General features: G+C 54.1%; 6 protein-coding genes across 6 annotated transcripts; 3 read left to right on the top strand and 3 right to left on the bottom strand.

Annotated features, from left to right (window-relative positions):
* Positions 1 to 1656: 1656 nt before the first annotated feature.
* Positions 1657 to 4648, bottom strand: MYCGRDRAFT_94100 (DNA replication licensing factor MCM2; the record flags this gene model as incomplete). The annotated part of the gene is made up of 5 exons (XM_003851572.1): positions 1657 to 1908; positions 1962 to 4213; positions 4264 to 4385; positions 4436 to 4444; positions 4620 to 4648. 5 exons carry the CDS (start codon positions 4646 to 4648, stop codon positions 1657 to 1659), a joined length of 2664 nt encoding a protein of 887 aa, XP_003851620.1.
* Positions 4649 to 9351: 4703 nt separating this feature from the next.
* MYCGRDRAFT_109989 (uncharacterized protein) lies at positions 9352 to 12906 on the bottom strand (the record flags this gene model as incomplete). The annotated part of the gene is made up of 1 exon (XM_003851571.1): positions 9352 to 12906. The coding sequence occupies one exon, from the start codon at positions 12904 to 12906 to the stop codon at positions 9352 to 9354; it is 3555 nt and encodes a 1184-aa protein (XP_003851619.1).
* A 1351-nt stretch (positions 12907 to 14257) lies between these two features.
* Positions 14258 to 16351, top strand: MYCGRDRAFT_60318 (uncharacterized protein; the record flags this gene model as incomplete). The annotated part of the gene is made up of 2 exons (XM_003851681.1): positions 14258 to 15157; positions 15276 to 16351. Coding segments are annotated over 2 exons (1632 nt in total), but the record flags the coding sequence as incomplete, so codon positions are not given.
* Positions 16352 to 16840: 489 nt separating this feature from the next.
* Positions 16841 to 18060, bottom strand: MYCGRDRAFT_94097 (uncharacterized protein; the record flags this gene model as incomplete). Its single annotated transcript, XM_003851570.1, has 2 exons — positions 16841 to 17062; positions 17578 to 18060. 2 exons carry the CDS (start codon positions 18058 to 18060, stop codon positions 16841 to 16843), a joined length of 705 nt encoding a protein of 234 aa, XP_003851618.1.
* A 1709-nt stretch (positions 18061 to 19769) lies between these two features.
* Positions 19770 to 22052, top strand: GND1 (6-phosphogluconate dehydrogenase; the record flags this gene model as incomplete). Its single annotated transcript, XM_003851682.1, has 4 exons — positions 19770 to 19914; positions 20186 to 20780; positions 20838 to 21266; positions 21322 to 22052. 4 exons carry the CDS (start codon positions 19898 to 19900, stop codon positions 21760 to 21762), a joined length of 1482 nt encoding a protein of 493 aa, XP_003851730.1.
* A 561-nt stretch (positions 22053 to 22613) lies between these two features.
* Positions 22614 to 23656, top strand: MYCGRDRAFT_43227 (uncharacterized protein; the record flags this gene model as incomplete). Its single annotated transcript, XM_003851683.1, has 3 exons — positions 22614 to 22743; positions 22891 to 23101; positions 23221 to 23656. Coding segments are annotated over 3 exons (777 nt in total), but the record flags the coding sequence as incomplete, so codon positions are not given.
* Between the last annotated feature and the right edge of the window lie 1062 nt (positions 23657 to 24718).

The raw sequence follows: 24718 nt of genomic DNA, 5'->3' as shown, positions 1-24718 counted from the left end.
GCAGTGTATTTCGAGCGGGAGAACGGAGGTATCTGACGAGCCGGGTTGCCGCCCGTTACTGGCATTGCCTCAGCTGAACCTGAGGTCTCACATCGATTCCTGCCATCCTCCCGGAACAAGATCAATCCCTAGTCGTTTCCGCACGGGCAACAACGTCCATTTTCCTCGCCGGGATGTCAAAGGGAGGTCCGCCGTCCGCTTCCCGGCGCCACCCTGCCGTGTCTTCGCCAACATTCCCTTGACATACCCGCTCATCGTCCTCGTCCAGTGCTGGACTGAGAGATATTTGCAGACACGAGCAAGCATAGTCTTGCGACGTGAAGCATACTGAACCGTGAGCTCACTGGCCTCGTACTTGACAGTGTGAATAGACTGGAACCCCCGAATTCCCGGAGGTACCACTGTTGAGCTCTCAATGCCAAAGATCCGATGGAAAAAGTATTCTTCAATCGCTTTGACTCCGTCGATCATTCGATTCCGAACGACGATGTCGGTGAAGACTCGAGGAATTAGGATCGTGCGGTCCATGTAGAGCTTTGACGCTAGTCCTTCGACACCGTAGTCGTAGAGTTGACCTGTGACCGAGCCTTTGTAGCGTCCGCTGCGATCTGTATATCGACTGAGGAAGATGACGCAGTCGTACACGCTATCGAGGGGCAAGAGAAGCGCCTTGCAAGGTTCGTGAAGATACTTTATGAAGAAATCAACGATTATTCTCCTCTCTTCAGTGTCGGGGTCGGCTTTGCGAGGTTTCCCATCGTCCCGAGGGTCCCTCCTGAACAGGCGAAAGGCTTCAGCGAGATGAACGAAGTGCTCGCGGTCGGCGGCGGAAATGCTGGCACCGGCATTCCTTTTATAGTCCACCGAGAGGGTGAACTCCAGCATATTGCGAATTCTTTCTGTTTCGCGACCAAGGCTTTCTTGGGCTCCGACTGGATAGTCGGCATCGAGAGCAAGGTGCTCGTTTGCACGCTTGGTGAGATGGTCGATAAGAGCGTTACCCTCGTCGACGCCTGTTTCAGAGGACGGTCCGTGACCGATGCTGGTATACGGAGGTGGGCTGGGCTTCTCCATGATGTTGATGATGGAGCAGCTGTGATGTCTGCGATAGAGAGAATTGAAGAGGACGAAAGTGTCAAGAAAGTGCGCGGCGCAGGTTCATGGCAAGCCAAGCAGTGAGCCTCGAAATTTTGACGGAGCCATAGTAGTTCCGTGGTATCGTGAGCATCAGTTCAAAAATTGCTTGTATCCGTACTGACGGTACTGGAGTCTCTTTTGAGTTCAGTCTGCTCCCTCCGCGTCGTGAACTCCAAAGGAACCGAGCCGCCAGCAGACTGCTAAGCTCTCTCACATAGCCTCTAAGTGCCGACGAGATATAAATCGGAGGCAGCAAAGAGCCAATGCGACATCCCCGGATTAAACGCACCGCACGACCTGCACCATGAAAGGGGCGAGTATGAAGTCACCCTTGGAGGCCAGGAAGATGGCTAGATCTCGAAAGTGGTATTCTCTGCAACTTCACTGCCCAGGTGCGCGCAAAGTTCTCCTTGACTGTGCACAGAGTAACGCCGATCAATCCCTCAAGGTCTTCCGAAAGGCAACCATATCCAACCGCCATAAACGCCGTCATTTCACAAGTCCCCCTCATATCATCATCTATGCACTCGCACTAACCGCCTCACCTCTCCTCCCACCGCGATTCCTGTTATTCGCAGCACCCGGTCGGCCGAGCGTATACTTCGCAAATGCTCGAGCGAGAGCCTTCTTGCAAGACACCTTCTGGCTGCCAACAAAGCTGTCAATCGTCACTGCGATAGCACGGTCAATGTCGATCGAGCTACAGTACTCGCTTAGTCGCATCTTGGCGAAGGACTCGCTGATTCGGAGGATGGACTCTAGGTGGCGGACCTGCGGAATCATTAGTATATCGCTTACGATGAAGGTAACGTGGAATGACTTACAGTGATGGGGTAGGCGCCGGTCGCAAGAGACTCGCGTCTCATGTCAGCGAAGAGACGAGCGATCTTGTCCTGATCGATCTGGTATAGCTTTGGCCGGCAGTGCTCTCGTGCGTAGAGGATGTACTTTCGCAGGAGCTCCTGTGGAATCTCAGTCTTCGGTCCTGCAGCCGGAGGTGGGTGATCGCCGTCAACGTCCATGTCCTCTTCGCCAATTGCTGTCGTCTGGGTCTGCGAACCCAGTGCAGAGTTGGCGACAGGATGAGCACGACCGTGGCTGTTGACGACGAAGTTGGCTAGTCTCTCGTCTTCTTCTGGGTCAACAGTGTCGCGAACGACGACCAAGATGTCGAAACGCGACAAGATGGGCTCTGTGAGCTCGACGTTCTGGCTGAATGGGACTGTTGCGTTGTAGCGACCACCGATGGGGTTGGCTGCAGCGATGACCGCGCAGCGGGCTTGAAGAGTTGTTACGATACCAGCCTTGGAGATGGAAATGGTCTGCTGTTCCATGGCCTCGTGAATACTCGTTCGGTCCTGGTCGTTCATCTTGTCGAACTCATCGATCAAGCACACACCCTTGTCGGCAAGCACAAGCGCACCACCTTCAAGAGTCCACTCTTGTGTGAGCGGGTCTCGTCTGACACTGGCTGTGAGACCGACGGCAGATGCACCCTGACCAGTGGCGAAGACCGCACGATGAGCAGTGTTCTCGATGTACTTGAGAACTTGAGACTTTGCAGTTCCCGGATCTCCAAGCAACAAGATGTTGATGTCTCCACGGATGGAGTGCTTGCCTTGCGCCATCTTCGAAACTCCACCGAAAAGAGATAGCGCAACTGCTGTCTTGATGTCGGTGTGGCCGTAGATCGAGGGAGCAATAGAGCTGATGACCTTGTCGACAATTTTTGGATCCTTGCTAAGGGCGCGGATCTGACGCTCATCTTCTTCTGTGAGCCTGAATCCAGCAAGCTGATCGTGCGACTTCACAACGTGGTTCGCCTCCAGAATCGTAGCAAAGACAGGGAAGCCGTTCTTGTTATTCAATTGCGCATCGTAGTTGTTACGGTAGATGCCAGAGATTTCGACCTCCTCGCCGGGCTTCGCTGAGTCGATCAGATCCCACAGAAGAATCACTTCGCGAGTGCGAGGTAAGCGGCCTGCTGGAACTGTGCCCGGTGACTCCTGCAGAGTGAGCTTCTGGTAGTTGCGATAGACAGTCTTCTCGCTGTTGAGAGTGAATGGTCCTCGAGATTGGCAATTCTGGCAGAAAGACAGCTTGACCTCTGCATTGCTGTCTTGCGGGAATGGCCCCAGAGTGACTCCACACTTTGTGCAGTCAAACTTGACATACTTCAATTGTGGGAACACGCCTGTCCGTCTTGTCACAACACCGCTTACGCGAAGCAAGCAGTTCAAGTGGCTTTGACGCAGCTGGCGGAGAGTGTATGAGATGGGCAGACCGGCGATTCGCACGTGAAGCTCCGAGTGGATGCGCTCGTAGTCCGGGTAGTGGTAAAGAGCGACTTCCAGGGCAACGGCATCGAAGATTGGCAAGATCTCGAACGGCACATTTGTAAGAAAATAGCCCAAGACCGGCTTGAACTCCGCCAGATGCGCCCAGTCGACTTCCAGCGATTCCGCGTTGACCTCACCAAGTGTGCGGATCCGTACGCCATAGACAGATGTTCCTGTTGAGTCGGTGTATTCGGTCAAGAAGGACTTGAACTCTCGCGCAATCGATCGGTGCACCGCAGGCTGCGACACCCAGTCGGTCAAGTTTGCGGCTTTGACATCTCCAAGCGCCTCAACGGAGATCTCTTCGTTCATGATATCCTCGTGCATGTCAATATCGTCCTGATCTTCATCAAAGCGATGTCGGCGTCTTCGTGGTTGTCGAGTCAGGTCCATGACATCCTCCTCATCGTCTGGCAGGAATGCAGCGGGTGCTCGTCGTTGACGTGCTATCTCTCTGTCACGGCGGTTGAGTCGCGCTTCCAATGCTCTTCTGGCTGCGGGATCCAGTGTGTCGTAGTCCTCCTCATCGTCAATATCAGCACCTTGGTAGCCTTCTTGCTCTTGTCTGTCGTAATCGCGGTCGAAGTTGTCGCCGAAGAGATCGATACCGGCATCGTCTTCTGCCATCTCATCCGCGTCTTCCAGGTCGTGGATGAGATCCTCCTCAGGGTCCAGATTGTCGTCCTCTTCGATGTCATCGTCGTTTGCGGGAAAGACGGGCGGTGATGAGGCCGGAGCTGTTGCAGTGTCAGAATGGGATGGACGAGCATTTTGCGACCGTACTCACGACTTGAGGGCGGCGCGGCGGACGATGAGGGCACATCATCCTCTGCGTCTCTGCCGCGCTTTCGCCCGCCTTGTGTGTTTCGTCCGCGATTCGCTGCCGACATGTTTGATCGGAGTGGAGAGCTGTGATGGTGTGAGAGGTTGTCGTGGTGGGCAGATTCGGAATGGCCTACCTCATGATGCTGTTGTTGGTGTGTCAAATTGGAGAAGAAGAACGCGAACAACACACGGACGAGTGACGCGCCGCGTCTTTCGCTCGAAATGCCAAGCCCTCGCCCATTCTGGCGTTGCTTTTTTGCTTCAAAGCGCCTTGACAACTACAACTTGACTTCACCTCCTCCTTCTTCTCCTACTTACCGACACACATGCAACGTTAAAGGCGACATCACGCGCACTACGCGACTATCGCTCTGGTCCTCAAAGCATGATCTGGTGCCCGGCCCTTGAAGACGTCCAATATGAGCTCGAGAATCTGTCGATACCTGCCTTAAAAGAGCCTCAATCGGATTTTCGACAACGAGCGCTATTGACATGCAGAAGACCGTCTGTACACCGTCTCAGCTCGCCTCGTTGTTTTGTTAATCGCCTCGCTCTTGTGTTAAGTATCCATGGACAGAAGACCGCGGCCTCACTTGAACCAATTCACACTGGCACTACATACGGTAACCCTTTCCAGACTTTGTAGAAGCAGGACTTCGAAAGTCGGTATCGCTGAGCTGGCACGCATCCTGGCCTGAGCAGTTGAAACTTCCAGTACGCAGAATGCTTGCCGAAGAACAAAAACATAAGGCGTATGCTATACAGCTAAGCCCGGAAGCAAGAATCAGTGGCCATTCCTTGGACCTGGTCATTGATCTATCCGAGCCGAAGTCTGCTCGCAAAGTCTTCGATCACTGCCTCAAGATGTTTTCGATTAGTTCTCGGCGACATGTGCTGCTCCTGTATGCAGGACACAGTCTTCACCACGGCATCTGCCACGCAAGCATTGCATTGCACCGACACATGGAGATGAGCAACTGGCGTATACACTCAACGGAACACCGTGAGAGGCATCAACTCGGAGTATTGGAAGACCAGTCCGGTATGAGTCGAATAGTCGAGCACGTCCAAGGTCGCGGAAGTGCGTTAGCGCATTGCTTTTCCCCCTGTGGGGTGCATTGCGTGCTGTCTCGAACGGTGCCCTTGGTAGATGGAACACGGGGAGTCATTTCTCCAAGGGCCGGCGCAACATATAAGGGCCCTCTTCGATTCCACTTATCTCGCCCAGCAATCGTTGATTCTACAACAACAGCTCCTCTTGCCGCAGCAAAGCTCCACTTCAAGGTAAGCACGGCCTGCGGCCTGAGAGAATCATCACACACCCGATGACCATGTCCTAGCAGATCAACATGCATTTGCTGACTTCTCTCATCATCATCAGCGTCCTCACGCTCTGGCCTCGAGGCCTGCCCATCGTTATCTACACCCGATTTCTTCTTTCCTCTATTACACACCCACGCCTGTATGACCACCATCCCGCAGGCTAGCCGACACGGGATTGATGGCTCGGCGACCTGGTAAAAGCTCATTGCTGCTGCTCTAAGACGGATCTGAAGGATGTTGGGCTGCGTGTGATCTTGCCGGGGTGAGCTTGGAAGATGATGGCGATGAGAGGGACCCGACTAAGATGTTGTAATCGGGACATGCGGTGAGAGCGGCGAAAACATGCCACTGTCAACAATGAGATTACCTCCAACAAATTGATCGCGTCGTCATGGCCCAAGGATCAGGATATCGATGGGACGATGCCTGCTCAATGCGTGTCACGCCGTAACCTGCGGGCGATGCCGACATTTCCGCATGTGCAGGGCCATTGTCGGCGGCCACTGTTTCTTATACGCAGGGGACCGTCTGTAGGATCGGCCAATCGATCTTTAGTGGACAAAGTGGATACAGGAAGCAGCGTCGGGAATACGCAACCAATGCCGGCATCACATCTCGACGAGATTTCGCTGATACTTGTATGCAATGCCACTCTTAAACGAGCTGGATTCCGCACACAGGTTATCAGTCGAACTCCCAAGATGGTGTACCATACGTTAGTTTCCCTCACTACATCGATTTCGTGATTTTGATGGTCACGTGCAGGGCTCAAAGACATCCGTTCATCCGGCAAGGATAACGTGGGGATGGAGTGGCTCGCTTCCTGGTAATCAGGCCGTTGACATCCAGCCGGGTCTGAGGGGTGACCTCTTCGATGCGTTCGCATGCTGCGTTCAAGCCATTGGTCTCGGCCAAGCTCCTGACGGTGATACTTCCGATGCGACCATGGAACGGGCTCTAGCACGTCGGAGTGCACTGGAGTGAAAAGAGCATCCTCAAAGGTGCAAACACCCTTGTAACAAGATGCTCGACAAATGATGTCAACCGCTCTGATGCGTTCACACGCTGTACAATGGGAGGCTCCCTTTGGGCAGAAATCAGTACTGCCTCGGACGGTACAGCCTGTCTCATGGAGATCTTCCACCAATGTCCACGTCGCGATTGTGATGACCATGTCTGTTGGACCAGCACTATTGAACTCCGGCTGAACTTTTCTTGCTGCATCGACGCCCTCTGGATGCATCGTTTGATTTTCTCGGAAGCTCATAAGATCCGTGCCGCACACGATTCGACATCCAACGTGCACTGGACCCAACTGGAGTGACTGCGACATATAAAGCGCCACTCCAAGCTTCTTCTTTCGCATCACCTCCATCCGCTCCATTCTGCATTATCGCTCTCGTCTTCTACTTTTGTATCACCTTCAGATACAGATTCCACGATATCCAAGGAGCCGATCAATTCTCCAAACACATCCAGGCGACTGTACCCGTCCCACAAGCACGATCTATCATCCAAGCAGTGCATTGATCGTTCTCCAAGCGGTCCATCGAACCATTATCCAAGCGGTCCATCGGTCCATCATCAAGCCAATCCCCAGCCATGCAATTCCGTGCACACTTGCTCGCCGTCGCCGCTCTGGCCTTTGGTCTGCTCTACCCTAGCCAAGCACTCGCGGGCAGCTGCTTCTCGCCAGCCTGCGCCGAAGGTTCTGGTTTCTCCGGCTGCACCTGTCCTGTCAACGGTCACGTAACTCAAGGTCAATGTGGCGTCGGGGGGGTACGTGTCATTCGGAAAGTTGGGAGTCGTGTCGAGAAGCTAACGTGGAGCCATGCAGTCCTGCGAATACGGCGACAACTAGACACGCCCTTCATCTCGGCTGCGCGGACGAGACCCAATTCGAGCTGCTTTCCACATCGCAGTCACTCGCCGGACTTGGAAATATAGACGGATGTGGACGGTGGAGGACGAACTTCGAGCGCATTGAGTTGTAGTAGAGACAGGAGACAGTGGAGGGACTGGTATGTAACCGAACGCTGTGGAGGCATCGCTACGTTGTTCGATCACAAAATTCAATGCTTTTGACTGGGCTTCCTGATGTATACTTGCGCATAAATTGTCAAACATCGTCATTTCCGGGCTGCGCTACTCGATGTGCATCTTCGGAATATCCTTGTTGGCGGAATCGCTCGAGCCGTTCGATCCGGGAAGCTCTAGTTCTAGACGGAGCTTCAAATGGCCCACCCCGCTAAATTCCTAGTTTTGCGAATTCGCAGAATTAAACACTCTGTAGACTGTCGCCTTTTCGTATAGCGCGGCGCCCGACTGCTAGTCGTAGGCTCCCTAGGTCGCCGCGAGCTTTTACACAGTTTAGCCTACCTTCTAAACTTAGTTGTAATTATAATAGAAATACATTAATTACCTCGTAAAGTTGTTGTAGCTTACGTTCCTCTATCGTAAAAGTTAGAAACTTAAACTTCGAACTTTAAATTCTAAACGAGGTTATAAGGATCGTAACAACGAGGATAGTACTATAAAGAAGCAACTTTTATCTTAGTTTTTAAAGATGCGATGTATATAAATAGCTTTGTGTTATACATTATAGGCAGAAGAAACATACGAGGCTCTATTCTACGTGTTGTAGACGTCGGTCTCGCTGCCGTTTCCAAAAATCCAGGAATTTGGCGGGGTGGGCCATTTGAACCTCCGTATTCTAGTCCCGGTTGACCGCGGCGGTGCAGGATCGTTAGAACTAATCTATCCTGCCCTACAACTGCCGTGATCGTCCGATGCGCTAAGCGGTGCTGTACGCATCTCGATGCTCTCCTGATAGAGACATCGTCGTTGTGCAGCTCTCCGTCTGCGTAAGTTTTGCTGGGTGCAAAGTGGCCGATCGATACGGACCCATGACCGAATGGTCAAGCAGGGTGAGCGAATCGAAGAACAGAAGGCCTGCAGCGGGCGCCGAGATCGTCTCTCGAGCTATGCTGGCAGGTTCTCGTCTGCTACACTTTGATCGGTTGAGTCATCGCTGACCTGTCCTAGGCGAATTGTCGGGACTGTAACCTTGGATTGAAAGGACGTATCTGTGGCGTTGACTACCGAGCGTGGAAGATGCGCAAGGAGCCACGCCCGTATTGCAGTTGCGAAGCGATCTCGTCACGAGCCGCGGATCCCTTGCTAAGAAACACCGCCAACTTATACGGGTACTGCAGAATGGGCGGCAAGAATGTACACTGCCGCCACCGTGGTGCCCTGGACCTGGAAGAACGTGCCGATCCGGCGGACACGCCTCTCCGCGATATTCCAGACTCGATCAAGTGGAAACCAAAGCTTTACGTCGGAGACGATCCCGAGACTCTCGCCCGCGTTGGACGTGAGCTGGCTGAGCATGAGAATGGTTCTTCTGCTTCATAAGTTCACTCGGGCTCTGTGTGGGCTGACGGGCGTTCTGCAACTTAAAAAGTGGATGAAGTCGGATGGTGGATGTCTATCATCGAGCGAGCAGCGATGAAGCGAAATGGCAGTCATTGTCCCATTACCCTCATGTGCCTAAATGAATGAAGTGCAGTCGTCGGTCGTTACTTGCGTCCGCTGCATTACTTTGCTGTCTGTCGATATTCATTTTCTCCGTGCTGCCGCATTCCACTCCCAAGCTTCAAAAGTCAAAAAGACATTACCCTGTGCTGCACACCCAAAACAAAAGAAAACACGCAATCATAATTCGTCAACCCCTCAACAGCTCCCCAACCGTCAAACCCCAATTCTCCTCCCTGCCCATCCTACCCACCAAGCCAACCAATTCATCCAGCGCACTCTCCGCCTCTCTCATCGTCAGATGCTCCGCATCCCAGCTGAACCCCAACACCACACTCCTCTTATCATCCGCCAAAAATCCCGTGATCGTTAACCCGTTGTCCATCCTCGTCAACATCTCCTGGAACTGTAAGCCCTTGGAACTCTGCGCCGTGGGAGCCGTAGGAAGCCAGTTGAAAGACTGCCTTCGGATCAGAGGGAGTAGGGAGTCAGCATCGCGCTCCCGCTCGGCGAATGTACGGACATCGTCAGAGGAAAGAGGATCCCGTAGACGATCAACGATGCGGAAGAACGGCGTGTGCGCGAAGGACGAGTTGCGTTCCTCATCTTGAGTGACTTGACGCATGAAGTCGAGAACAGACTTGGATCGACCAACGGGGATGCGGTCGAGGACATACTCGGTCGTGCAGCCGGAGATGTCGAGCGGGTTGCCGGTGTAGGCTTCCCGCTCGAGAGCGGTGTAGTCCGAAGCGAAAGGCCAGTTGCGAGCGGCGTTGATGGTGCCGAAGATGGCTTCTTTGCCGTTTGTGCGGGAGATGTTGAGGAGGGCGATGGCGGACTTGACGAGCATGAAGGAGGGAACGTTGTGGGCGGATTTGAGGAGGGGAATGTCTTCGACGAGGACTTTACGGCGGAGACCTTTTTGTGCGGCGAGTTTGGCGGGAACAGAGACGGTGCGTTCGTTCTTGCGGGGTTTGGTGCCGTTCGAGCGGGTCCAATTGGTGTCAATACCTTTGAACCATTCGGGTGCTCGCTGTTCAGGCCAGAGAGAGGTTTCTGCGGTGGAGCTGATGCCGGCATGCTTTGTCGCCCAGTATGTGACGCCATTTTCGGCTTCGAGGCCATCTTTGTGGTCGTAGAAAGCGGTGGCGTAGTCTTTGAAAAGAGCGTGCGGGATGACTGGAGCTTCGCCGGTAAGTAGGGAGACGATGTCTTCCAGCCAAACTTTGGTCATGCTCATGTCGTTCACTGCATGAGACACAATCATGACAAGGCCTGAAGTTCCATCGCTTCGCACGTTGGCAACGTGGAATCTGACGAGCGGTCCGGAGGCACTCGCGTTGTCGAGGACTGGATCATCCAGAAGAAGCTTGTTCAGTTCTTCTTTGGTCTCCACTTCCCAGCCTGTTGTCATACATGCCTTCATCCACTCATCTGTGGCTCGCATCGTGACCAATAGCATCTCCTCATCTTGACTCTCAAATGCAAGAGCTCTCATGGTAGGATGGAACTCGAGTGAAGCCTTGACAGCCGCAGCTAAGCTTGAAGCATCGACGGCAGCGTTGTAGACAAAGCGAAGGTTCCATGAAGACGGACGAGATTGCTTCGCGAAAATGGCATCCCAGTCAGGCAAAGGTACAACGTCTTCGACATCGTCCCACGACATGTTCAACGGGCGAAGCATACTCTCGACGGCTTCCTGAGTTTGATTGAAGGCTTCGACCTCATCCCTAGCGTGCGGCATGTCTTGCAAGGTCGGAGGTCCAGCTCGTTGTGGCGCGAGAACAATTGCACTCTTCAACGGTCGAGCTTCGATGAGGTCTGCTTGATCCTGGATGGTGATGCATGTCTGGTAGTCCTCCACAGTGATGTCTCTTCCGAGTTCCTTCTTGACTGTGCCGGAAAGCTGCATCATCATCAGGGAGTCCGCGAAGGACTCCAAGACGGACGATGGCAGAAGTCCATCGGTACCGCTGATCATCTTCCAGATGCTGATGAGGGAGTCGATCGTGGAGCCGGACTTGTCCAATGCAGCGGAGTGCTGCTGTTTGAGATATTCTCGGACGACTTTGGCCAGTTCGACCTTTCGCACTTTGCCAGAGGCGGTGCATGGGAATACATCCAGTCCAAGGTCTTTGTTCAAATGTAGAACCATCTTTGGCGCGAATGCTGGTCCAAGATCTCGTTGAGTATCCAGCTTGAGCTCATTCAAATCGGCTTCACACCCGTCGACCGTGGTGATGACAGCGATTGGCACCTCTCCTGCCATCTCATCCGGCGCACCAACCACCTGTACCATGAATATATCTTGCTTCTTGCTGAGATAGTCCTCGATACTGGCCGGTGAGATATTCTCGCCACCTCGGATGATCATGTCTTTGTATCTTCCAGAGATTCTCACAGCACCATCCGCATCCATGATCGCCTGGTCTCCGGTGATGATCCATCTTGTGCCTTGTTCATCAGTGTAAAAGTCGTCGGTCGATACTCTTCGATCCATATATCGCGGGATAACCTGAGGCCCACCATTGTGCAGCTCACCAAATTGTCCGCGAGGAACAATCTCTCGAGTACCAGGCTCGCACACTTTGACACAAGTCGCTCGCACTGGTCGTCCAGACATGACCTCGCCATTTCGAATGACATATCCCTCATCAACAGACCAAGCCATGGTGCCCGGGCTTTCAGTCATGCCATAGCTGGTGCTTGATGGCACTTTCAACGCCGCTGTGCAAGCATCGACCAGACTGGGTAGTACACCAGCGCCACTGATATCAATGCTCACCAGACTACTCAAATCAGTCCTTGCGAACTCCGGATGAGCGAGGATGGCTTGAGCAGTAGTCGGGACAAGACCCATGTGTGTTGCCCGAAATTGATCAAAGCACTGTAGTGTCGCCTGAGCCTCGAAAGAGTCGGACGGGAATATGACTGTGCCACCCATCACCCAGAAACCGAGTGACCAGCCAATACCGTATGAGTGGAATCCAGGCAGGTGTTGCACGAATCTATGAGCGGAAGTGACTTTTTGTGCGTCCATGTATCCCAAAGCGGCATTCAGACATTGGTAGCTTGTCAGCGCACAGGGCTTGGGAAGTGATGTGGTTCCGCTGGTGAAGAGGATGACGATCGTGTCGTTGGCTGAGACGACGTCCGGAGTGTCTGGCGGTGAAGGGTCGCCAGACATGATGTTCGAAAGGAGACTCCATGAATTTGCGGTCGCAATATCCGACATGGAGAGAGTGATCCTTGTGGAGATGGATGCCATGAGTTTTTCTGATAGGGACTGCTCAACTTGCGCGGCAATGTTCAGATCCGCTGTCACTAGTACCACCGGACCAACGAGGTCGAGCATGTGGTTCAGCTCCTCCGCTCGGCTTGCAATCTTCGGGTTGATGGGAACGAAGGGTGAGTGGAGGTATGCTGTCGCCCAGTAGAAGAGTGCCCATTCTGCTTGGTTGTTGATGAGGGCGGCGATGGGCCGTCGTTCGATGTGAGCCAATCTGTTGAGAGCAGTTGCCAGCCGTCGGGCGCCGCGGTCGAGATCGGCAAAGGTCCATTGGACGTATTCCTTCTCGGAATGTTGACTGCCCACCCATCGAAAAGTAAAAGGTGATTGATGTTTTGCGATGAGTGCGGTGGCATTGGGCCGGGCGTTGACAGCGTCCTGCCAGAGCTGGAGATGTGAGATGTTCTGGTCTTCAACGCGAGGACCATAGGCCAAGGAGAGGTTGGTGTCACTCATGTTGCTTGATTGACCTGCTGAGTTACACTGGTCGTCGCGATGGGGATGGACCGGCAGGAAAGGCAGTCGGGAGAGGTGGACCTATGTAGGGCGACAGTGATGCCGCATGCTCACAATTTGCGGGGACAACATGTCTTGCCACGTCGACACCCTGCAGGATCCCGTTGAGAGGGATCGGGAAAGGTATGATGCACGTTCAACCATCAACGCATTGTTACGCGAATAAACATGTCGAAAATGCGGACTGTGGATTCACGGTGCCAGCGCTCGGAGACGCCACGGACTCACGGAGGACTGATACTTGGCAATGTTCCAATGCATCGAAGCGAGAACGAATTTCTCCATCCTTCGGAGCAAAGGCGTCAATAGCTGCTGTGACACCTGAAGGCGTCTGGGATCCCAACGGCGGAGCAGCGAGAGCCCATCCGAAACTGTGGGTGAATGTGGCATGCTTCTTCTGGAATGTCAAATGGCTGCTTTTGTGTCCATCCTGATTTCTGCCTCGGGTCTGCTGTGCCGAGTGAGCTCCGTTTCACCTCCACTTTTTCAAGGCGTCCAAAGAATCTTGCCGCCAACAGGTATGGGGTCGATGCGCCACGCGGAGCACAAGATTGGGTCCTTCTGAGGTCACACACTACATGATGCACTGCCCGTGCAATGAGAAGCGCACCCTATCCTCGGTTACATGACAGCTTTCGATAGGGACAACAACGCAGGATCTCGGTCGTGGTCCCGAATGCAGTACTCGCAGACTGCAGTAAACAGATGTACTATTTCGAGAGAAGAGAATGAGTGCTGAGCAATGTATGGACACGACAGGAAAGCTTGGTGATGGAAGCCAACTCCTTACAGTGGGACGCTCCTGAAAAAGCCCACTAGCGCAGGAACCAGGCGGACCCGGTTCATCCAATCTCACCCATGGCTGAACTCTATCTGATGTGAAGAAGAAGGCAATTCGGACGTCAGACGAAAAAGAACAAACCCGTAACACTCCGATCATCAACCTGACACAAACAACATCACACAGACATCGCCGTCCGCACCGTCAAACACGCCACGAGCGAACCAGCCGCACAATGTCGCAATATGCATCACCAAGATACCGCCGGCAGGGCCCATTTATCTCGGGCGGGCTAGTCTGTACGACCGTATGCAAGCACTCCCACCTGCAGTGTCAAGAAAAGAAACAAGACGGAGATCCACCTTCTCCATCCAGACAGATGGGTCAGAGTGCTAGCATCCCCGTGGCAGCGTGCAGCCAAACGCAGTTCCGGGCGGCTACGTTGTCCGAGGTGTGGAGAGTTTTTTCTTCCTCAGCCTTTCCATCTTACAGCAAAATTTCCATTCTCTCCACTCTCACGTTTCTCGCGTTCCCACAAATTTCGCCTTACGATATTTCATCTCCATCCCCAGGCCGTCATTCCGTCTTAGCTCGTGCTCCCCTCGACTTCTCATCCTGCTGTACATCAAGCTTTCGCACGCAAGGACTACTAACTGCTAGCCTTGCGACTAGCATCGGGCCAGTCCTGGAAAGAGTTCGTCCAATCTGACAATACATGCAGAACATACTCTAGCGCTCGGCCGAAGCAAGCGAGAAACACTCGAGCGTCAGGTCTAGAACGCAGCCATCAAGGCTAGCATCGCTGACGGGCAGCAAGACTAGCATCGTAGACGAACAGCAAGACAATCCTCACAATGTCGGAAGACGACTACCACTTCCAAATGCGGGACTCGCCCTTACACTCGCGAGCGGCATCCCTCCATTCCAACTGGACGTCTGCTCAACCAATGATGCAGGACACCGGTCCTTATCAAGCATCCGAGTTTGGGGACTCCACCAGACAGTTGGTGCATCTCAACAATGCTTACGATCAGCGATACCATGATCCTGCTCCATCTCCTACGCGGAATTCGTTCATGTCGATCGACTCGCCGACTCGTCAAGCGTTTCTACAGAAGTCGCAACCGTCTTCAGGTCCTCCGCCAAACTCGTACCCGAACCACAGCTTCTCTCTCGCTATGCCTGCCCACGTGGCCAGAGATTCAAACCACCAATCGACATCCTCTCCGCTCGGCTACAAAGAAGACTACGACCACTCCTCTCACGACTCACTCCAACCTCAAAATGCCAGTCCGCCACCTCCAGGTCCTCCAGGCGGCCCTCCTCCTGACGGTGGCCTCACAGCCTGGCTGCAAGTCCTCGGTGGCTTCTTTCTCTTCTTCAACACCTGGGGCTTGATCAATGCTTTTGGTAAGTGGAATCATGAAGCAGATCAAAACTTGCCATCTGAAGACGATCCTACCAACTCACTGGTCCAACACCTACAACATATCCGAGACTCTGCTGACCATCCCGCTCTTCCCTTCAGGCACCTTTCAAACCTACTACAAAACCTCTCTCCTCCCCACAACCTCCAACTCCACCATCGCCTGGATAGGAACCCTAACCTCCTTCCTCCTCTGCGCCTCCCCCATCCTCCTCGGACCCATCTTCGACACCGGCTCCCCCCGCCTCCTCGTCCTCTCCGGCTCCATCTCCGTCGTCATCGGCATCATGATGACCTCCCTCTGCACGCACTACTACCAGCTCATGCTCGCCCAAGGAATCTGCTGCGGTCTCGGCGGCGGCTGCCTCTTCATAACCGCCACCTCCATCCTTCCCTCCTACTTCACCACCAAACGCGCCCTCGTCATGGGCATCGCCGCATCCGGAGCCTCTTGCGGGGGGATCATCTACCCCTTGATCTTCACCTACACCCAACCCACCCTCGGCTTCCCCTGGGCCGTCCGCATCATCGGCCTCATCGCAACCTGCACCCTCCTCATCCCCATCGTCGTCATCCGTCCTCGTCCTCGCCCCTCCCCCCTGCGACCCCACACCTTCTCCACCTACCTCTCCACCATCCACTCCATCCTCACCACCTCCTCCCTCCCCTTCAACCTCCTCAACCTCGCCACCTTCTTCGGCTTCGTCGGGCAATACATCCCCTACTTCTTCATCTCCCAATTCGCCACGTCCCACAACCTCTCCTTCCACCAACACCTCCTCCTCCTCCTCAACCTCGGCTCCATCCCCGGCCGCATCCTCCCCTCCCTGCTCGCCGATCGCCATTTCCACCCGCTCACCATCCTAACCCTCACCACCACCTGCGCCACCATCCTCGCCTTCTCCTGGATCGCAATCCGCACTTCCACACCCGGCTTGATCGCCTGGTGTCTCCTCTACGGCTTCTTCTCCGGGGCGTTTGTGTCCCTGCAAGGCGCTGCCGTGGCGTCCATGACGACCGATATGAAGACGATAGGCACGCGGTTCGGGGTGAATATGTTTGCGGGCGCGTTGGGGATTCTGATCGGGAGTCCCGTGGGAGGGGCGATTTTTCCGACGAGTTGGGCGGGAGCGCAGGTTTTTACGGGGGGGTGTTTGGCGTGTGCGACGGTTTTTGTGGCGGGGACGGGGTGGGTTTGGGGAAGGAGGAGGAGGGAGGAGGGGGTGGGGAGGAAGGAGGTGGGGTGAAGTGGGTGTTTTGGTTTTTGTGTCGTGTTGTTGCGAGGGAGGGGGTGTGGAGGGATGGGGGGTGGATTGGAATAGATGGGGATAATTGAATGCAGAGAGAAGGAAGAACAGCCTAGGGTATATTAGCACAGCACCGTCGAGGGCATAGGACAGACACGAATTGAAATGGAAACGATGTGAAATGAAATGTCTCTCGATTGCCAAAGTTCAAGCTTTGCATTCTGTATAGTCTTTACAGTATCCACTCTATGCTTCCACCGAACAGTCCTAGAAACACTCTTCACAGCCACTCCTCGGCGCTCGACACCGCTCTGAAATTGAAGCAAAACTCCAGTCCTTGTCTCCGCAGTACCTCTCTGTGCCCAAACGCCATAATCCCCGGGGTATCTTTCCATTCATCCAAACATACAATCCTCTTCATCACGGTCTGTGTCGCCTTTCAAAGACCGACATCTCTGTACCCTTGTCCTCAGACGTCGAAGTCCCGTGACAGTCTTCCTCTGTCTCCTTTCCCACGTAGCCTTCACACCTCTTACCCGGGTCTGCTTCTGTCGAACGACGAGTCTTCGTTGTCGCTGTATTGCTCGTCCACTTCTCTGTTTCCTTGCCGACCAGTCGAAGACGACTGCTCGATGCGATAGTCTATCGCACGTGAGGTGACATTCGTAGAAAATCGGTGCGTCGGTAGAGAGTCGAGTATCGAGTGGAGTGAGCGTCTTCCTCGACCGATCTAGCCTTCAGCCTAGGTGGACTCAATGGCTGGGCGTTCGGGACGTCGTTCGTCGATGAGAGTGTGGCTTCTTCATCTGTTGCGACAGTCTCATCAGCACTTCTGCATCGGCATTCGAATCGCGGAAGGCTCAATGAGGGGATGTGATGTGACGAAAGCAAAGAACGCACGAATTTCAACAATCCATCTCAACATCCATCTCTTTCCACGCAGTGCAGTGTAGTGTTGTGCCGTTGATCCCACCTCCTCCTCCTCCTCTTCAATACCCATCCGAACTCGCAGCATGCACAGACCTATACCCCCCACCAGACACTCTCTTACTCCTCGACTTCCTCGACGGCGGCGGCGGGCCAGCCCCCCCAACACTCGAATGCTCCTCAATGACCTCGACAATATCATCCCCCTCCACCCTTCTCGGCGCCCTCACCTCATCCACAAACACACTCTCCCTTATCCGGCTCGGTTCCCTGCCCATCGGCGCCGCAGGCCCAGCATCCCTCACAATCCTCTCCGTGCGAATCACCCGATCCCCCCTCTCCCTCCTCGGGGATCTCGACGTCATCTCCGTGCGCGCGCGTGTACTCCGGTGGGAACGATGGACTGTACCCGGGGAGCGGGAGCGGTGCCGCACCACGACTTCTTCTTCGGTGAGGCGGGAGGAGCGGAGGAAACCCCCGCCCGTGGATGCGATCCAGAGGAGCCAGATTATGAAGAGGAAGGCGGCGACGCTGCCGAGGACGATTCCGGCGACGGCGCCGGGGGCGGGACCGGAGTTTAGGCCGGCGTATTGCGCGGGGATGGCGATTACGGCGTTTTGTTGGCGGCGGAGGAGGAGGTTGGGTTGGGAGGGTGGTGGTGGTGGTGCTGAGAGGGAGGTGAGGAGGGCGGAGGTGGAGGGTATGGCGGGCATTGCGCCGGAGGTGGGTGGGGTGTTGTCGCTGGCGAGGAAGTGGGTGCTTTATTCGGTGGATGTGATCGGGTGGTGGAGTTGTATCGTGGGTTGTCGCGGTATTTGAAGTGGACTCGGTCTTGTCGCGGTATTCGTCTTGTTGGTGAGCTCTCTCTTGTTGATGTGGAGATGGAATCGCGGGGCAACGACTCAGTCCAGGATATCGCAGTTCTCTCTCGTCTCTTCTCTCGGAATAAGTATATGGAAGTGTTGCAGCGATTGACAGAAAATGAACGAGTGTGTGGAAAAGTGTGTATGTCAAAGGGAAAGAGGAAACGAAGACAACCGAACCTCCAACGAGTAGTGGGCGCAAAGCTGACGTACCTGAGCTTTGAGGCGGCAAAGCTTCACAAGAGAGATGGCTGGTATGGGGACGGGAAACTTGGTGGCTGGCCGGCGAACATTGAGACTTTCAGAAATAACTCGCAACGCCTTTTTCACATGATCGTCCAACGACTATCACCAAACGGCTTTCTTCCAGTGTTGTATACTTGATGGATATATCTTCTGTATATGTCCTCGGAACACTTCTGGATGTACCGTCCCGGCGAAAACATCGGTGAGGGACGGACAATCGACAACGCGGCAACGACAAATCACCGAGCCCTGATCCATGACACGTGGGATATAATGACCACGGACACGCAAGCTGTCCGATCTTCGACGCGACCGCGACATGTTATCGACAGAGAGCAACGGATCGTGGCCGCAATCATTAACATTCTCTGCCTCGAGCTTCGAGACGGCTTACTACCTCCACGATAAGAATGTCGACCGCTCGCCGCTCGCAATGGCTGATGTACAGAATTCTCAATCGAGATACTTGGATGCCCTACTGAAACGCTGAACATGATGACTTGCTTATTACGATGTCAATCGCAATAATATGTAATCTTTTGTGTTGGCGCCGTTGTACGCGGTAGTCGCCCGCATCTCACGCAGAAGTCCATCATCATGTTGACGTCGCGGGCGAGAATCAACGAGAACATGAGCAGCAGACTTTTCGATGCGCAATGCACGAGGTACATGGCAATTCGTCGTATGCTCCGCGGCCAGAGCGAGCGCATCAGAATTGGCCGGCCGTTGGGAACTGTAGTCGGCTAAATGAGGTTCGTGTGAGCTCACACGAACCTCACTTCAGCCGTGCGTGTTCTGTGCTGGTGCTGCCGGTCTCGAAGGACGAGCCTCTATTCCCACGTCTGTAGGTGAGGCAGAGTCTCGAGAATCTCAATTGAAACCCATACGCATCGGCCGTCATCCGTCGTCAATCGAGGTCGGCGTAACTCGCTCTCAACCATCGGCGAGACGATGGGCTCCACGGCCGGCAGTCGGCGGATGAACACTGGTGACGACAGGGAGTGTGCTGGGAGAGCGTCGGCGATTGCAATCGCATCAGTGCTTTCATCAAGCACCGCCCTTCGCTGCCCTCGCCATCAATAAGCGCAAATTCGATCAACGTGAGCCGTCGTCTCGTCCGGCATTTGCGTTGGTCACGGATTGAAGTGAGAAAGGTTCAATCAGCCTCATTCATCCGCCGATGTTTGCTCGAGTGATGGAATTCCTCCGGTAGTTCTAGCTTAAGTAAGCATTCATCATCCCGCCGGGCTGCTGTCGACGATTGCCCCACCTCACCAGCAAAGGTTCCCCTCCAAACCCAACATTACAATCTTGGACCTCATCAATCTTGACTGACTTCCCTCCACCACCGATCACCACCACGTCGTCCTCCAACAAGACCACCTCACATCAGAGGGTCGAAGATATCTCCAGACACCTTCAACCTTCCAACACCTCCACCATGTCTGCTGAGCCAGTGTAAGTGGAAACATTTCATTCTCTCGTCCCGCTGATGTCACCGTGAAGATTTTGTTTCTCACCCATAAACACCTACGCCGGATGGGAACTCGGAAACAGAATCGACACGCCACGGACACCTGCCTACAACATACGCCGCCTGCCATTGTCATTGCCAAACTCGGACATCATGCCATACCATCGCCCGGAGGATGCCACTTCACTCGCATTGTCTTCACTGTTCTGCACTTGCAAACGTCGCGCGACCTTGCTGACAATGCCACTTTTCCAGCGGAGACTTCGGTCTCATCGGTCTCGCCGTCATGGGCCAGAACCTGATCCTCAACGCCGCCGACCACGGCTTCACCGTCGTCGCCTTCAACCGCACCGTTTCCAAGGTCGACCGTTTCCTCAACGATGAGGCCAAGGGAAAGAGCATTGTCGGAGCCCACAGCATCAAGGAGTTTGTCTCCAAGCTCAAGAAGCCACGCCGTATGATGTTGCTCGTCATGGCCGGAAAGCCGGTTGACGACTTCATCGAGACTCTCCTCACCGAGGGAGGTGTCGAGGAGGGAGACATCATCATCGACGGCGGCAACTCTCACTACCCTGACACCAACCGCCGCACCAAGTACCTCGCACAAAAGGGCATCCGCTTCGTCGGCAGCGGTGTCTCCGGTGGAGAGGAGGGTGCTCGCTACGGTCCATCCATCATGCCCGGTGGTAACGAGGAGGCATGGCCATACATCAAGGACGTCCTCCAATCCATCTCCGCCAAGTCTGACGGCGAGCCTTGCTGTCAGTGGGTCGGTGACGAGGGCGCTGGTCACTACGTCAAGATGGTGCACAACGGTATTGAGTACGGTGACATGCAGCTGATCTGCGAGGTGAGTTGGAATGATGTGAGGTGATATCTCCGCAACACTTTCTAACATCCTCCACAGGCCTACGACATCATGAAGCGCGGTCTCGGACTCAGCGGAAAGGAGATGGGTGATGTGTTCGCTCAGTGGAACAAGGGCGTCCTCGACTCTTTCCTCATCGAGATCACTCGCGACATTCTCTACTACAACGACGACGATGGCACTCCTCTCGTTGAGAAGATCCTCGACTCCGCTGGCCAGAAGGGTACCGGCAAGTGGACCGCCATCAACGCTCTCGACATGGGTCAACCCGTGACTCTCATCGGTGAGGCCGTCTTCGCTCGCTGCCTCTCATCCCTCAAGGGTGAGCGTACTCGTGCCAGCGAGAAGCTCTCCGGTCCCAAGCCAGAGTTCACTGGCGACAAGAAGGAGTTCCTCGCCAACCTCGAGCAGGCTCTCTACGCCTCCAAGATCATCTCCTACGCCCAGGGTTTCATGCTCATGCAGGAGGTTAGTTCAAGTCATCACTTGTAGCGCCATTCTCTCCATACTAACAACATCACAGGCCGCCAAGGAGTACAGCTGGAAGCTCCAGAAGCCCGAGATCGCCCTCATGTGGCGCGGTGGTTGCATTATCCGCTCCGTCTTCCTCAAGGACATCACCAACGCATACCGCTCAAACCCAGACCTCGAGAACTTGCTCTTCGATGACTTCTTCAACAAGGCCATTCACAAGGCCCAGCCCGGATGGCGCGACATCGTCTCCAAGGGTGCCCTTTGGGGTATCCCCACACCGGCCTTCTCCACCGCTCTGTCCTTCTTCGACGGTTTCCGCACCAAAGACCTCCCCGCCAACCTTCTCCAGGCCCAGCGTGACTACTTCGGTGCCCACACCTTCCGCATCAAGCCCGAGCACGCCAGCGAGAAGTACCCAGAGGGCAAGGACATTCACGTCAACTGGACCGGCCGTGGTGGTAACATCTCAGCCTCGACCTACACTGCTTAAGTGTGGGAGACTGAAAGAATGTGTTTGTGTGTGTAAATGCTTCTTCCGCTTCCAACCGGCAACTTTACTTTCATCTTGAGTTGGCCCAGCATCAGATATGGTTGGATTCGGAAGTCAGATGAATGGAAGATACGATCGATGGATACGAAACGATGAAGCACATGTCAGGTCCTCTGGTGAGATGGATACGGACTCGAGATAGAAAACTGCACAAGCCACTTTTGGTAGCTTCGGCAGATTGAGATGAGATTACCCAACAATGCAATCGAACGATGAAACTGAATGTGGACATTGTTGACTCCTCTCGGCTTTGCGCGAGATGTATTTGTGCCGATGCATCTCGCGGATGCTCATGCGACCACAAAAGCACCGCATTACAATACTGCCTGGAAGAAACGCTGCACACTTCTGCGTAGGCCATTTCCAAGTGAAGTCGGATCTCCACGGCTCTTTTTACCCACCTGCCGTTTAGCAGAAAAATATGACGTCGGAAGCTCTCATGCAAGGCGCCGCGAAAGCATAGAACTATTCAAGCTCGAACACCCGTAGTGTAGATCGATCTCGAAAGACAGCGCGCCGTCCGTTCCATTCGAATTTTCTTCTTCAAAAACAGATCCAAGTGTCTTCCAATCCTGCCACTTCGCATCTTCGACCACTACATCGCTCCGAAGCCGCAGCAAGTTCTCGCCGCCCGACGACGACCCAACCAGGGATAACATGTCCTCCGAGCACAAACCCAACCTCACGCTGTAAGTATAAGTACAACATCATCACCACTACCCTCCACCTCTACTATACCCCGCAAGAGAACGCAGAAATCACTGATTTCCTGGGTGTTGTGTTCATATAGCTACACAGCCGGAACCCCCAACGGCCAAAAAATCAGCATCGCGCTCGAAGAATTGGGCTTAGAGTATAAAGTCCACCATGTCGATCTCGAGAGAGATGAGCAGAAGGAAGAGTGGTTTTTGAAGCTAAACCGTGAGTCTTTCCTCCGTCCCAATCACCCACCAAGACTACCATATACCATCCGCCGACACCAATCATCTCATCTCATCGACCTATCCTCCCTCTCCCTTTCCCTCTCACTCTTCAACACAGCTGTCTCAACTGACGCGATCGATATAGCCAACGGACGTATCCCCGTGCTTACGGATCATTCTCCCCCGATGCATCCGGAGAAGGAAGTGCATTTACATGAAGGGTTGGCGATTTTGCTGTATCTCGCGGGGACTTATCCTTTGAAGGGAAAGGGCAGTTTGACGTTTCCGCCGGAGAGTAAGGAGTATTGGGAGTTATTGGTGTGGTTGAGTTTTGCGCAGTCGCATCTGGCGCCGATGTAAGTGATCCTCCTCTTCCAAACGGGTCAGCACCTAGGTTTTCGGGTGGAGAGTTGAGCTTTCTTCCTTCTTCTGCGCCAGCGGCTGACTTTCGTCTCGTTTCTTCCTTCTTCATCAGGCAAGGCCAAGCGAACCATTTCCACCGCTACGCTCCCGAGAAAATCCAGTATGGCATTGAACGGTATCAGACGGAGACGAAACGGCTCTATGGCGTGTTGAATACCCGGCTGGTGGAGCAGGAGAGTGTGGGGGAAGGGTTGTGGTTGGTCGGAGGGAAGTTTACGGTGGCGGATATTTGTGCTTTCAGCTGGGTGAATTGGGGGGAGTGGGCGGGTGTGAGGTTGGAAGATGGAGGAGGGGAGGGGTGGGAGGGGTTAAGGAGGTGGGTGGACGTGATTCAGGGGAGGGAGGGGGTGAAGAGGGGGGTGGATGTGCCGGAGAAGTTTGTGATGAAGGAGAAGATGAAGACCAAGGAGGGAGAGGAGGAGTTTGCGAGGTATCATGGGAATTGGGTGGTGAAGGGGATGGAGGAGGATCGGGAGAAGCATAAGTAGAGAGATGTTGAGGTTGTGGTGGATGGGATTCCTATGGTGTTTTTCAGTTGTGCTTTGTTGAGTTGAGACGGGACTTGAGATCGAGCTGCTTGGCGATGAGGTCTGCAGATCTTGTTGCTGTCTGCTTTGGGTATGTATACCTTGTTCGATAGTTCCAAGCAGCATTGGCGACGCAAGTGTGCTGCGCTGTGGTACTATCGCTAGATTTCGTGTCCTGAGGTCGAAAAGGCTCGAAAAGCGAACAACCATGGAACGTATTCTAGCGGCGGATTGAACCGAGCCAATGAGAGCTCCCGAGCACAATATATATCATCCTTCGCAACAACAGCTTTCTTCGAAACCAACACCACCTCACCTTCACACTGATGGTGCAAAAGGAAACAAGAGCAGATCGACTACATCCACGCTATGGACACCGGCATGTCAAGATCACACCTCCTCGAGATCCCAACAGAGCTTCGTCTTAGGATATACAGCTACCCCCTAACGACTCCCGCTCACCTCATCGTCAACGGATCGTCACTTCCCCGGCCTTCCATGCCATCTCTACTTCGCGTCAACCGCCTCCTCCGCCACGAATACATCAACGAACACTTCAATCAACCTTCCATGACCTTTTATGCCTACTACCGCGAGACGGGCAGTTGGTGCATCTTAGAGGGCGCTCGCACGAAGCTAGACATCTGGCATCGATCCTGTTTCCAAGATCTTTCGTGTCTGTTGACGAGCTTTGCGGGTGCGCAGAGATGCTGTGAGAAGATGGCGAAGGTGAGAGAGGGGCAGATGGAGGGTATTGTGGTGGTGGAGAGTGATGGGGCGCAGAGGTGGTGGCGGTGGAGGACTTTTGATCAGGAGTGTGCTGGATCGTGAGGCGCGTGCAGCATCATTTTTTCGATGTGTGGTGATCCTTGGCATGAGGACGAGCATGCAATTTTTTCCGGCAAACATCTTACGGATCTGGTTGAGCCAGAACTTGTTCTAGCTTCGGACCGTTCCAATGGATGGCAGTAGCTGTTGATGAGGAGTCATACCGGCTGGTCAAAACCGCAGAACCTGCACTTC

This window comes from Zymoseptoria tritici, chromosome 6 (assembly GCF_000219625.1).
Source record: "Zymoseptoria tritici IPO323 chromosome 6, whole genome shotgun sequence".
Taxonomy (NCBI): domain Eukaryota; kingdom Fungi; phylum Ascomycota; class Dothideomycetes; order Mycosphaerellales; family Mycosphaerellaceae; genus Zymoseptoria; species Zymoseptoria tritici.
This window is presented reverse-complemented; position numbering and strand designations above follow the sequence as displayed.